At 52.8% G+C, this 13,487-nt stretch overlaps 2 protein-coding genes across 5 annotated transcripts in view; one reads left to right on the top strand and one right to left on the bottom strand.

Annotated features, from left to right (window-relative positions):
• The window catches only part of STAG3 (stromal antigen 3), a 35,782-nt gene extending 30,333 nt beyond the window's left edge, over positions 1 to 5,449 (bottom strand). Inside the window, exons 1-4 of one of the 4 annotated variants that reach the window (XM_030797233.1) lie at positions 5,268 to 5,449; positions 2,475 to 2,654; positions 965 to 1,067; positions 308 to 424 (exon numbers count right to left, since the gene is read on the bottom strand). In XM_030797233.1, coding sequence (XP_030653093.1) covers positions 308 to 424; positions 965 to 1,067; positions 2,475 to 2,590 — 336 coding nt within the window. In that variant the 5' untranslated portion in view covers positions 2,591 to 2,654; positions 5,268 to 5,449. Of the gene's footprint in view, positions 1 to 307; positions 425 to 964; positions 1,068 to 2,474; positions 2,655 to 5,167 lie in introns of all 4 variants that reach the window. The other 3 variants (XM_030797231.1, XM_030797232.1, XM_030797234.1) reach the window with 3 other exon arrangements.
• A 341-nt stretch (positions 5,450 to 5,790) lies between these two features.
• GPC2 (glypican 2) lies at positions 5,791 to 13,145 on the top strand. The gene is made up of 10 exons (XM_030796128.1): positions 5,791 to 6,138; positions 6,810 to 6,968; positions 7,282 to 7,604; positions 8,410 to 8,490; positions 9,178 to 9,340; positions 10,498 to 10,628; positions 10,792 to 10,938; positions 11,041 to 11,180; positions 11,318 to 11,493; positions 12,258 to 13,145. The coding sequence occupies exons 1-10, from the start codon at positions 5,973 to 5,975 to the stop codon at positions 12,509 to 12,511; spliced, it is 1,740 nt and encodes a 579-aa protein (XP_030651988.1). The 5' UTR covers positions 5,791 to 5,972; the 3' UTR covers positions 12,512 to 13,145.
• Positions 13,146 to 13,487: the final 342 nt, after the last annotated feature.

Genomic DNA, 13,487 nt, shown 5'->3' with positions numbered 1-13,487 from the left:
CTACTTGGGAGGCTGAGGCACAAGAATCGCTTGAACCCAGGAGGCAGAGGCTGCAGTGAGCTGAGACTGTGCCACTGCACTCCAGCCTGGGCGACAGAAAGAGACTCTGTCTCAAAAAAAAAAAAAAGAACATGCTCTCTCATTCAAGGTTACCCTTCTATCACTCCAAGGATTCATCCCATAATCTTATCTTTCTTGATATGTTACACTCACTAAAATGTTCACATCAAATCAAGTTTGTAGACACTTGTCCTTACCACCTTACAAAAAGTGAGATGGTATCAACAGAGGTAAGACGCTGCTTTACCTGCATGTCACTTTTGGCGGCTTTCACAGCATTGAAAAGATCACTGGCTGGTGGCTCCGACTGTTTCCGGCTATGACGATGTACCACTTGGGACCCTTTCTTTGGATGTTTTGCCACCTAATATGTATAAAAAGAACAGAAATATGAAAAAAAACAAAAAAGGTAACAGTGACATTAACACTTGGTTTCATCATTATCACAAAAGTAGGCTTAAGCTGCCAATTCCACAGCAGAGTCTGAGTTAGACTCAGTCCTGAAATAATTGATTTTTATACTGTTATGAAGTTTATTAACTTTTTTCCCTTAAAAAAAAAAAAAAAGTCCCTGAGTCCCCTTCCTGTATCTCTATATCCTAACGTCCTTTTCTCTTATCTTCAAAATTTCTCTTCTTCCTATTTCTGTCCCTTAATACTTTGTAAATCTTGTCCTTTTATGAACCGTACCACCTGAACCTCTTTTAGGTTTTCTTTTTTTTTTTTTTTTTTTTTTTTGAGACGGAGTCTCGCTCTGTCGCCCAGGCTGGAGTGCAGTGGCGCAATCTCAGCTCACTGCAAGCTCTGTCCCCTGGGTTCACGCCATTCTCCTGCCTCAGCCTCCCGAGTAGCTGGGCTGCTTCCCCCACAAGATTCAAAAACAAAAGAAAACTGGCTGACTCACCGGCATTGTTTTCGGTGGTCGTTTTGCTGCTCTCTTCTTCACATTTCGATTGACGCTGTCTTCAAAGTCACTGCCTTCATCAGCTAACAAAGAGTCACTATTCCTGTGAGAAAGTATAGTTCTCTTTAAATATAACCACCCTATTCCCTCCATATAAAAGGCTAATGAATTATGGTTTCTCTGTCTCTCACCACACCCCATCTCCATGAGAAAAACATATTCAGATTTTAAGAAAAAATGAGCTTATTATTAGTAGGAAGGACAAACTCTTTTTTTTTTTTTTTTTTTGAGACGGAGTTTCACTCTTGTCACCCAGGCTAGAGTGTGATGGCATGATCTCAGCTTACTGCAACCTCCGCCTCCCAGGTTCAAGCGATTCTCCTACCTCAGCCTCCCGAGTAGCTGGGATTACAGGTGTTTCACCGTGTTGGCCAGGCTGGTCTCAAACTCCTGACCTCAGGTGATCCACCCGCCTCGGCCTCCCAAAGTGTTGGGATTATAGGCATAAGCCACCACACCCGGCTGGGACAAAGCCTTAAAGGAAAACTTTCACGTGAAAGCAATGGAGACGAAGAATGAGGAAATGAGGCAGGGGAAGGACAACCCTTCCTAGTATTCTCTCCGAATAAGAGAATCAAATGATACTCACTTAGCAGGTAGAGAGATCACTGCTCTTTGTAGAGAAAAATAATCATGGCTCAGGAAGTCATCTATCATTCATCCATAAACGGGAGAGTAATATGTACCTAGAGTTAAATTTCACCCCCTTGAAACATAAACCTGGTCTTATCAATTCAAGTTTATAACTTTGATATAATCTGGTCCCCCACAGTAGCACTGACAGAAACAGAAATGATTCAGAGAAAGCCAATTAAAACAGCCAGGGGATAAAGCAGATCTGTATGAAATTCGCTTTTTTCCTTCTGGAAAGATAAAAAACCAAGATATATTATTATAACCTACACAGAATAAACTCATATATGGTAATAAATAAGGATACACAGACCTATTACAAAATCCCCAAGCAGAAGAAATAGGGGACACCAGCTAAAAAGTATATACAATTTACCAGGCAACAAAGAACTCTGTACTCCCCCATCTGCCAGCTCTCAGCCCCCACCAGGGTTGGTACATGCTGAACACAGAAATGTGTTTAAGAGAGGTTTAGACAAGATGGATGATGGATTAAAAACAGGACGTGCTTGAACCCGGGAGGCGGAGGTTGCAGTGAGCCGAGATTGCACCACTGCACTCCAGCCTCGGCGACAGGGCGAGACTCCGTCTCAAAAAAAAAAAAAACAGGATGTACTACTATTGTGATGTCTACAACATCTAGGACCGCCAAAAAAAAACACCTGGAGCTGGAGGGAGGGTGTCACTGTGCTGAACGAGTATAGCACTTCTGGTGTTTTCACACAGTCCCACGCATATTATCATCAATGTGGGAAAACGAGAGGGGGAAGGCTGCCACGGACACAGGAAGTGGCCACACAATGCAACATCTACTTACCCCTCTGAGGTATGGTTTGAGTCCCTGTCATCAAAGGGTAGACTGGCAGACGAACCAGAAGATGCAGACAAGGCCCTCTTGGTATCTCCCACAGCTCTTTGCAGTGGGGAAGACATGGTTGGAGAGGAGGAGCTATGGGGCCAGGAAGATGAGGACCGCAGGGTAGGTTTGGCGATCCAGCTGGGGAAGAAAGAGAAGAAAGGGCTCCTACCACAGCACTTCTCCATCCTCAGCCCTGACCAGTCCCTTTCTTTCCAAGGGAATGGTTCTAGAACTCTGGGGTCAGGTGAGGGGGACCAAAAACTAAGACAAAGGCTGGGCACTGTGGCTCATGCCTATAATCCCAGCACTTTGGGAGGCCAAGGCAGGAGGACGGCTTGAGCCCAGGAGGTCAAGACCAGCCTGGGCAATACAGCAAGACCCCATTTCTAAAAAAATAATAATAACAATAATTAGCCAGGTGTGGTAGAGCATGCTGGTATTCAGCTATTCAGGAGGCTGAGGTGGGAGGACTGCTTGAGTCCAGGAGTTCAAGGCTGCAGTGAGCTATGATCGCACCACTGTACTCCATCCAGCCTGGGTGACAGAAGAAGACCCTGTCCCCTCCCCCCCCAAAAAAAGTAATCATAAATAACACAAATGGCTGGGCACAGTGACTCACACCTGTAATCCCAGCACTTTGGGAGGCCGAGGCAGGCAGATCACCTGAGGTCGGGGGTTCGAGACCAGCCTGACCAACATGGAGAAACCCCATTTCTACTAAAAATACAAAATTATCTGGGTGTGGTGGCATATGCCTGTAATACCAGCTACTTGGGAGGCTGAGGCAGGAGAATCGCTTCAACCTGGAAGGTGGAGGCTGCAGTGAGTCGAGATCATGCCACTGCACTCCAGCTTGGGCAACAAGAGTGAAACTCCATCTCAAAATAAATAAATAAGACAAAGAGCTGACCTAAGGCATCAAGGGATTAAGGACAACAACAGCCCAGAAACTGGCCAGCAGGTTTGGAGTTGCTCTCCAAAAGCTGAGGAAGTCACACACACCAGGGTAGCCTCAGACACATCTCTCTCTAGAGGCTGTGGAAGTGCAAACTGCCTACTGCAAGGAAATTTAACTCATAGGTTTTTTTCTTTAAAAAAAAAAAAAATGCACACTGGGTGCAGTAGATCACACTTGTAATCCCAGAACTTCAGGCAGCTGAGGAGGGAGGACTGCTTGGGCCCAGTAATTCAAGACCAACCTGGGCAACATAGCAAGACCCCATCTCTACAAAAAATAAGGAAAAACTAGCTAGGTGTTGTTGCACACACCTGTGGTCCCAGCTACTCAGGAGGCTGAGGCAGGACGACTGCTTGAGCCCAGCAGTTTGAGACCAGCCTTGGCAACATGAGACACATCCAAAAAAAAAAAAAAAAAAAAATCCAAGCAAGGCACACACCAGGGCAGCTTCAGACACAGCCCTCTCTAGAGGCTTCAGAAGTGCAAACTGCCTGCTGCAAGGGAATTTAACTCACAGGTTTAAAAAAAAAAAAAAAAAGGGCAAGGTGCCCAGGGTGGCTCGAACCTGGAATCCCAGCACTTTGAGCAGCTGAAGCAGGAGGACTGCCTGACCCCACAAGTTCAAAATCAGCCTGGGCAACATAGCAAGATCCTGTCTCTACGAAAAAACCAAACCAAAACAAAAAAAAACTAGCCAGGCATGGTGGTGTACCTGTAGTCCCAGCTACTCGGCAGAATGAAGCGGAGCGATCGCCTGAGCCCAGGAGGTCGAGGCTGCAGTGAGCTAAGACTGCACCACTGCACTCTAGCCTGGGCAACGGAGCGAGACTCTGTCTCAAAAAAAAAAAAGTAATGACAACTAAATAAAATAAGGCAAAGAGTGGACCTAAAGCACCAAGGGATTACAGACACCAAGGCCCCAGAAACTGGGCAGTGGGTTTGGAATTGCTCTCCAAAAGCCGAGGCGTGGTGCACAGTGCTCCCGCCTATAATCCTAGTACTTTGGGAAGGCAAAGCGGGAGCATCGCTTGGGTCCAGGAGTTCAAAACCAGCCTGGGCTACATAGCAAGGCCCTGTCTCTAAAAAAAAAAAAAAAAAAAAAAAAAAGAAAAAAAAAAAAAAAGCCAAGCAAAGCACACAGCAGGGCAGCTTCAGACGCACCCCTCTCAGGAGGCTTCGGAAGTATAAACTGCCCTCTGCAAGGCAACTTACAGGTTTTAAAAAATGAAATAAAAAAATAAAATAAATAAGAAAAAAAATACAAGAAGACCCCAGGCTTTCGTTTCTAGAGGACTAGTACCTGATTCCACCTGGAATGGAACGGAAGGCTCTTAAGGATTTGGGGGTGGAGGCGCCATGAGAATAAGGCTGGAAATGCAAAAGGAGTAAAGGCAGGTGCGCGTTTCCTATTTTTCCAGAAGGTAAAAATATCTACGACTGCCCCTGGGGTAAGCGGCTTCAGGATAAAGACCCTTCCAAGCGCTTAAAAGAGTGGACTCTCAGTCTATGGAGGCCTGGGGAGAGGATTCTCGGGCTCTGTGGCGGAGGCCATTGGGGGCACGGCCCGGGAAGGCTCCTAGTGTCAGGGCCGGGAGGGTCGCGAGAGGGCGTATTCTTGGGTCAAGGAGAAACCTCACTGTCAGAGCCTGGAAGAGTGACTTCTGGCCGAGCAGGGTTCAGGGAAGGTCCCCACCTCAGGTCCCTCGGGTGTCTCTGGCCACCCCACCTTCCACACAAGCGCCCGCCGCTGCCTTTCCGGGGGCGAAAGATTCCAGAAAAGCGCGGGAAGGCACAAGACACGCTGTGCGCAAGCGCAATCCCAACGGCTCGCCCAGGGCCAGTAGCTATCGCGAGGCTTGGAAGTGTGTGAGTTGATGCGCGCCACGTTTGAGTCACGCCGCTCCACAGCCTCGTGTGGCCTCAAGCTCTCAGACGTGCTGCCCTATCACGTGGGCTTGGGCACGCGGGCGGCCCGCTTTAGCCCCGCCCCCACCCAGGCCCCACCCCCGCTACCCTCAATCTCCTACTCCATTGGGCGGGTTTTGGACCAGACTGGCAGTAACCCCTTTAATCTGGCTTCTCAATTGCCATAGGCTGGGTTCCACCCAGGCCCCGCCTTTTGAGCCGGATCGCCACGCCCCCAATGGAGACCACGCCCCTATTTCACCAACTCCTCAGTGCCGGCCGGGTCCCGCCCCCCTGCCGAGCTTCCGCGCTACATTGGCTTAATTTCTTCATTGCCCCCGCCCCTGAAGCCGGCTCCGAGCCATTATTGGCGGGGCCCCGCCTCGGGTCCCGCCCCCTGTCCGGCTCCTCGCTCCCATTGTCTCTGCAGATGCCGCCTGGTCCAGCTATCGTGCTCGGTATTCAGTTTTCCGGGGTAGCGCTCTTTCTCTGGCCCGCGGAGCGGTCCCGCGGCCGAGTACCGGATTCTCGAGTTTGGGAGGCTCTTCCTTCCTCCTTAGGACCCACTTTGCCGTCCTGGGGTGGCTGCAGCTATGTCCGCGCTGCGACCTCTCCTGCTTCTGCTGCTGCCTCTGTGTCCCGGTCCTGGTCCCGGACCCGGGAGCGAGGCAAAGGTCACCCGGAGTTGTGCAGAGACCCGGCAGGTGCTGGGGGCCCGGGGATATAGCTTAAACCTAATCCCTCCCGCCCTGATCTCAGGTGAGGAGAAAGAGGAAGACTAGAGAATTGGGGGTGGGGGCGGGGGCGGGGGCGGGGCCTCCTCATCTCACAATAACTCTTCCCTTTCAGAGTGACCGTTATACTAATCTTTTCATCCCACAGTAATGTCTGTTCTCCTCCTGTAACTTCCTTACCGGGGTCACAATAACCCTCCTATGCACAGAATAGCGCTCTTACTCCATCTCCACCCCAGGAATCCCCTCCTCCTAATTAACATCCCCCTATGTGTTTCTTTCTTCACAGCCATGTTCTCGCTGTTTCTATTAGCCCCTTCTATGAGAATACTTTATTGCTCACTAAGTAACCTCACCCTTCCAAGCCCCATTCTTCATCCCCTAGAAGCTGTTCTCCAAGTCCCTCGAGGTCTGGGGTGTGGACGTTGGGGAGGGTCACTTGAGGACACTCTGACCACTGACTTGGCCCTCAGGGCAGCTGTTAAATAGATGATCCCGTGGCTAATGGGAATGAACTTGGGATGGGTGAGGAGACAATAAGGTGGAGGATATAGGGTCAGGTGGGGAAGAGGGTGCAGACAATAGAAAAGAGACCAGGCAGGTAGAAGAGAAGGCATAGTCCCCAGAGATAGGCGGGAAATGGAAGGGATTTTAGGGTATCACTTCCCACCATTCCTTCACGTCTCCTCTGTCCAGGTGAGCACCTCCGGGTCTGTCCCCAGGAGTACACCTGCTGTTCCAGTGAGACAGAGCAGAGGCTGATCAGGGAGACTGAGGCCACCTTCCGAGGCCTGGTGGAGGACAGCGGCTCCTTTCTGGTTCACACGCTGGCTGCCAGGCACAGAAAATTTGATGGTGAGCACCTGGGGTCCCCAAACTCAGCTTCATAGCTCCTCTTGGTGCTTAGGACCCCAGCAAGGCTCCTGTCCCCACTCCTTACTGCATCTGTGAAGACTCCATCCCCTCCCAGCCCGCCCACCCCCCCAGACTCTGTCTCCAGGGCCCTGCCCTCCCTCATTCCCTGTCTGCCCCATCTCTGAGAATTACTCAGTTTCTGATTCACTTGTCTTTTCTCTTCTCTCCCATCCCCTCCTGCCTCTGCCTGTTCACTTTTCTCCCCATTCTCTGGCCTCACCTGCCTTCCACCTGTTCCCTGCATTTGCTGCAGAGTTTTTTCTGGAGATGCTCTCAGTAGCACAGCACTCTCTGACCCAGCTCTTCTCCCACTCCTACGGCCGCCTGTATGCCCAGCACGCCCTCATATTCAATGGCCTGTTCTCTCGGCTGCGAGACTTCTATGGGGAATCTGGTGAGGGGTTGGATGACACCCTGGCGGATTTCTGGGCACAGCTCCTGGAGAGAGTGTTCCCGCTGCTGCACCCACAGTACAGCTTCCCCCCTGACTACCTGCTCTGCCTCTCACGCTTGGCCTCATCTACCGATGGCTCTCTGCAGCCCTTCGGGGACTCACCCCGCCGCCTCCGCCTGCAGGTGAGGGATCCTGAGGCCTGAGCTTCAACCACTTCTGACCTAGTGACCCCTGAACTGTGCACCACTCACCTCCAAACTGGCGTGCTTCAGTCACCTCTGACCTGGTGATCCCCCATCCTGCATTGAAGCCATTTCTGACCTGGTGATCCCTATTCTGAGCTTTACTCACCACTGCCCGACCCAGTGCCCCTTGGTCTTCTTGAAGCGGATGCCCCCGCCCCTGCCACCTCCCATTCTGTGCCCTAGTTTCACACAAACACTCACCTGCCCTTAACCTCCAGCCACCTTTGTGTCAACCCCTCCCTAATCCTAACACCTTGACTTCCTCTGATTCAACTAAACAGGAATTATGCATTCAATATGCAAAAGGCATTTTCTTTCATAGTATCACATTTAGTTGTCATCATAACCCTGTGAGGTAGACAGTCATGCCCTTATTTTACAGATGAGAAAGCTGAGGCTCCCAGGGGTTAAGCTTTTCAGCCAGTAAGTGGCAGAGCTGTGGCTCACACCCAAGTCTTCTGGCTTCAAGTTCAGTGTTAGTTCGGATATACAATTTCTCTCTCTCTAAGCCCTGTACAGCATAATCCCTCCATCTCTTCCCAAGCCTTCCTTTGTTTTTCTTTAAGACTATAATTCCTGTGGGGCTCTTGAACCTGCCTCTCTGTACCACCCAACACTCGACCCACTTTGAGAGAACCCCACAAACCCAACCCTCACTGCTCTTGATGCAGTCTCTTGGCTCCAGTCTTGACTGACCCATAACAACCTTGTGGTTTTTCTCACCTTCTTTGCCTTCTCCCAGATAACCCGGACCCTGGTGGCTGCCCGAGCCTTTGTGCAGGGCCTGGAGACTGGAAGAAATGTGGTCAGCGAAGCGCTTAAGGTTAGAGGGGGCCTGAGTATGGGCAGGGCCCAGGGAGGGAGAGGTGGAAATGAGAGAGACCCCACAAGGAAGAAACAGCCACCAGCCAGCAGGACAGGCCTGGGGCTCTGTCTGCCTCCAGGCCCTGGTGTCCCAGGATGAATTAGGAAGGAGGGGGCTGGAGTGAAACCTCCACTGGTCCACGATCCATGATCTCTGACCCCCTCCTCCCCTCTGTGGACCCATACCCTCCTCAGTCCCCAAGGGCCTGCTCATCTCCATAGCAATTGGAGATTGGATACTGCCCCTGCCCAACCCCCCAGGATCCCTCAGTGACTCCACTTCCCTGCTGCTGAAGGCCAGATGCCTGGCTTGGCCTCTCTCACTGCCCATCCTCTACCTGACCTCCCAGCCTCACCTTCTGCCTCCTGACCGCCTCCTCCCTCCCCAGCTGTGATGGGCTCACTCTTGTCCTTGAATCTTCTCTCCACCCCTAACTGCCTCTCTAGTTCCACCCCTCCCACGAATCAGAGTCAGCAACCTGGAACCTCCCTCCTCAGATCTGTGACAATCTCACCTGCTGCCACATGGGGTCACCAACCCTAGGCATGGGGTGGGGTATGTGATTTCTGTCTGTGCCCAGCACCAAGCCGGGCTGAGAGCAGCTACAATGTTTGTGGAGGACACAGCCCCACTCTCTGCCCCCAGGTGCCGGTGTCTGAAGGCTGCAGCCAGGCTCTGATGCGTCTCATCGGCTGTCCCCTGTGCCGGGGGGTCCCCTCACTTATGCCCTGCCAGGGCTTCTGCCTCAACGTGGTTCGTGGCTGTCTCAGCAGCAGGGGACTGGAGCCTGACTGGGGCAACTATCTGGGTGAGGGGATTCAAGAAAGCCTGGAGCCAGGCATGGTGGCTTACACCTGTAATCACAGCACTTTGAGAGGCTGAGGCAGGAGGATCACTTGAGGCCAGGAGTTGGAGCCCAGCTGGGGCAACATAGCTAGACATCATCTCAAGAAAGAAAGAGAGAAAGAGAGAGAGAGAGACAGAGAAAGTGAGACAGAGAGAAAGAAAAAGAGAAAGAAAGGAAAGAAAGAAAGAAGGAAAGAAAGAGAAAAGAAAGAAAGAAATTAGCCAGCCATGGTAGCACTCGCGCCTGTAGTCCCAGTTACTCCTGAGGCTGAGGCAGGAGGATCACTTGAGGCCAGGAGTTGGAGGCCAGCCTGGGCAACGTAGCTAGACCCCATCTCTACCAAAGAAAGAAAGAAAGAAAGAAATTATCAGGCATGGTGGCACACGTGCCTGTTGTCCCAGTTACTCCAGAGGCTGAGGCAGGAGGCTCCCTTGATCCCAGGAGTTAGAGGCTGCAGTAAGCTATGATGGTGCCACTATACTCCAGCCTGGGCGAGAGAGTAAGACCCTGTCTTTAAAAAATCCTAAAATTGGCCAGGCACGGTGGCTCACGCTTGTAATCCTAGCACTTTTGGAGGCCGAGGCAGGCGGATCACAAGGACAAAGTCAGGAGTTCAAGACCAGCTTGGCCAATATGGTGAAACCCCATCTGTACCGGAAAAAAAAAAAAAAAAATATATATATATATATATATATACACAAAAATTAGCCTGCATGGTGGCAGGCGCCTGTAGTCCCAGCTACTCCAGAGGCTGAGGCAGAAGAATCGCTTGAACCCAGGAGGCAGAGGTTGCAATGACCCGAGATCGAGCCACTGCACTCCATCTAGCCTGGGCGACAGAGTGAGACAACGTCTCAAAAAAAAAAAAAATCCTAAAATCCTAAAATTTAAATTTAAATTTTAAAAAAGTCTGGGATGGAGGAGGGTCCTGAGTAAGGCTGGGGATGAAATGGAGAGGGACTCTAAAGCCATACTGGGGGGAAACATGAGAGGGAGCTCATGTGAGTTTCCCCCAAACACTTTGCTGCTTCTCTAAGGCCCAAGTGAGGATTTTCGGGAACATCCTAGTTCAGTATTACCACTCATCCCATCCTTTCTCTTTCTCTCCCTCCCTTAAGATGGTCTCCTGATCCTGGCTGATAAGCTCCAGGGCCCCTTTTCCTTTGAGCTGGCGGCTGAATCCATTGGGGTGAAGATCTCGGAGGGTTTGATGTACCTGCAGGAAAATAGTGCGAAGGTGTCCGCCCAGGTATAGGGGAGAGAGAAGGGTGGAGGTGAGGCCCGGGGCGGGGACGGTGTGGGTGTCAGAGCGACAGTATAGGGGATCTGGGAAGAGACTGTGGGGTCAGAGTGGGGACGCAGTGTGGTTTCCCCCCAGGGTGACTGTGTGAGGTCTCTTCCCCGTGCCGCAGGTGTTTCAGGAGTGCGGCCCCCCTCACCCGGTGCCTGCCCGCAACCGTCGAGCCCCGCCGCCCCGGGAAGAGGCGGGCCGGCTGTGGTCGATGGTGACCGAGGAGGAGCGGCCCACGACGGCCGCGGGCACCAACCTGCACCGGCTGGTGCGTAGGATGACCAAGAGTTGGGGGCGGGGGGGGGGCCGGGGCCGGGGATGGGTGTGGGGGTCGCGCTCCAGCTCGCCTCGCCCCCTCTCGCCCGCCCAGGTGTGGGAGCTCCGCGAGCGTCTGGCCCGGATGCGGGGCTTCTGGGCCCGGCTGTCCCTGACGGTGTGCGGAGACTCTCGCATGGCAGCGGACGCCTCGCTGGAGGCGGCGGCCTGCTGGACTGGAGCGGGGCGGGGCCGGTGAGCCTCGGGGGCGCCGGGGGGGTGGGGGTCGGGGGCAGCAGGGGGCGGGGCCGTGGCCGGGAGGGGCGGGGCCGTGGCCGGGAGGGGCGGGGCCGCGCGCGCTAGCGGGAGCCTCGGGGCTGCTCTGCTTCCAGGTACTTGCCGCCAGTGGTTGGGGGCTCCGCGGCCGAGCAGGTCAACAACCCCGAGCTCAAGGTGGACGCCTCGGGCCCCGATGTCCCGACACGGCGGCGTCGGCTACAGCTCCGGGCGGCCACGGCCAGAATGAAAGCGGCCGCACTGGGACACGACCTGGATGGGCAGGACGCGGGTGAGACCCCGGCATCCCTGAGCCTGAGCCCCGCCCACTGCCCTTAAGGCTCTCCCCTCTCCTGGTAGTTCCCGCCCGTGCCTCCACTCTTAGTGTTCATTCATTCGTTCACTAATTCATTCAACGAGCATTTATTGAGCGTTGGCCTCAAAGACTGGGGGTAACAGATCAATGAGGGGGTCTCTATCCTTTCGGGCCAGTAAGGGAGACACGAAAACATTCTTATAGAACAGTGGGAAGCCCCTTATAATGGGCAAAGAGCAGTGGGAAAATGGGGGAGGGGGCAACTTTGGGGAGGCTGGGAAGCTAGGTTGGTGGGTGACATTGAGCTGGCTCCGCAGGGTGGAGTTTGCCAAACAGAGAAGCAAGGCACAGACACTCATTGTTTTCTTCTCTCCTTCTGTCTGTCTCTCTCTCTCTTTGTCACTCTTCCCCCACCCCTCTTCCCGGCTGCTCTCTGCTTCTGTGTACTTCTGATTTTTCTGTTTTTTCCTGTTATCCTCTCTCCCCATCTGCCTTTTTTCTCTCTGTCTCACTGTCTCCCATCATGATCTCTCCCCCCTATGTCTGCTGTCGGATCTCTCTCCTTCCTTCTCTCCCTGCCTTCCTGTCACTCATGGTCTTTCTCCCTTCCCCAACCCGGCATCCACCTGTGTCTCCCTCCCCTGCCTCTCTCTTTCTGTTTTTATCTCAATTTCTTTTCCTCCCTCTGTCTCCCTCTGCTTCTCCCTCCCATCCTGCTCTGTCCCTCTTCTTCCTTGCAGATGAGGACGCCAGCGGCTCTGGAGGGGGACAGCAGTATGCAGATGACTGGATGGCTGGGGCTGTGGCTCCCCCAGCCCGGCCTCCTCGGCCTCCATACCCTCCTAGAAGGGATGGTTCTGGGGGCAAAGGAGGAGGTGGCAGTGCCCGCTACAACCAGGGCCGGAGCAGGAGTGGGGGGGCATCTATTGGTTTTCACACCCAAACCATCCTCATTCTCTCCCTCGCAGCCCTGGCCCTGCTTGGACCTCGATAACGGGGGAGGGGTGCCCTAGCATCAGAAGGGTTCATGGCCCTTTCCCCTCCTCCCCCCTCAGCTGGGCCTGGGGAGGAGTCGAAGGGGGCTGCAGAGAGGGTAGAGAAGGGACTTTGCAGGTGAATGGCTGGGGCCCCAAATCCAGGAGATTTTCATCAGAGGTGGGTGGGTGTTCACAATATTTATTTTTTCATTTGGTAATGGGAGGGGGGCCTGGGGGTATTTATTTAGGAGGGAGTGTGGTTTCCTTAGAGGGTATAGTCTCCAGCCCTCTAAGGCTGGGGCTGGTGATCAGCCCCAACAGAGAAAATGAGGAGTTTAGAGTTGCAGCTGGAGAAGGGGTTTGAAGGAAGTTGGAAGTGGGGAGGGGTGGGGGCATCTGGTCTCAGAAATGGACAAAGCTGGATGCTGACAGGGTGCAGGGCAGGGGACTGGGGGTGCTTGAGTAGGATGTGAGACTTCATGGGCCTGGGTTCTGTTGAGTTTTTTCAGTATCAATTTCTTAAACCAAATTTAAAAAAAAACAAGGTGGGGGGTGCTCATCTCGTGACCTCTGCCACCCACATCCTTCACAAACTCCATGTTTCAGTGTTTGAGTCCATGTTTATTCTGAAATAAATGGTAATGTATTGGACCCCATGTGTGGCTTCTGTGCTGTCACCATCAGTGCCTGAGCCCTGGCTCCTAGCAGAGGCCTCAGAGCCTCTGTGACTGGCTCATTTTCTGCCGGCTTTTCACCTCCCTTGGCACCTGTCCCCCAGGAGGTGGGCCTAGACAATTACCCCTGATCTCCAAATTGCCCACCCTCTGGGCCTCTGAGCATCTTCATTTGTACAACAGGGAGAATTGTGGGGACTAAATAGAATCTGTGTGAAAAAGCACCTTGTCACCTGCAAAATGCTCTTTGAATATGAGGCTTTTTTTTTTTTTTGAGATAGAGTCTCACTCTTGTCGCGAGGGTGGAGTGCAATGGTGC

Source organism: Nomascus leucogenys, chromosome 17 (genome assembly GCF_006542625.1).
Source record: "Nomascus leucogenys isolate Asia chromosome 17, Asia_NLE_v1, whole genome shotgun sequence".
Taxonomy (NCBI): domain Eukaryota; kingdom Metazoa; phylum Chordata; class Mammalia; order Primates; family Hylobatidae; genus Nomascus; species Nomascus leucogenys.
This window is presented reverse-complemented; position numbering and strand designations above follow the sequence as displayed.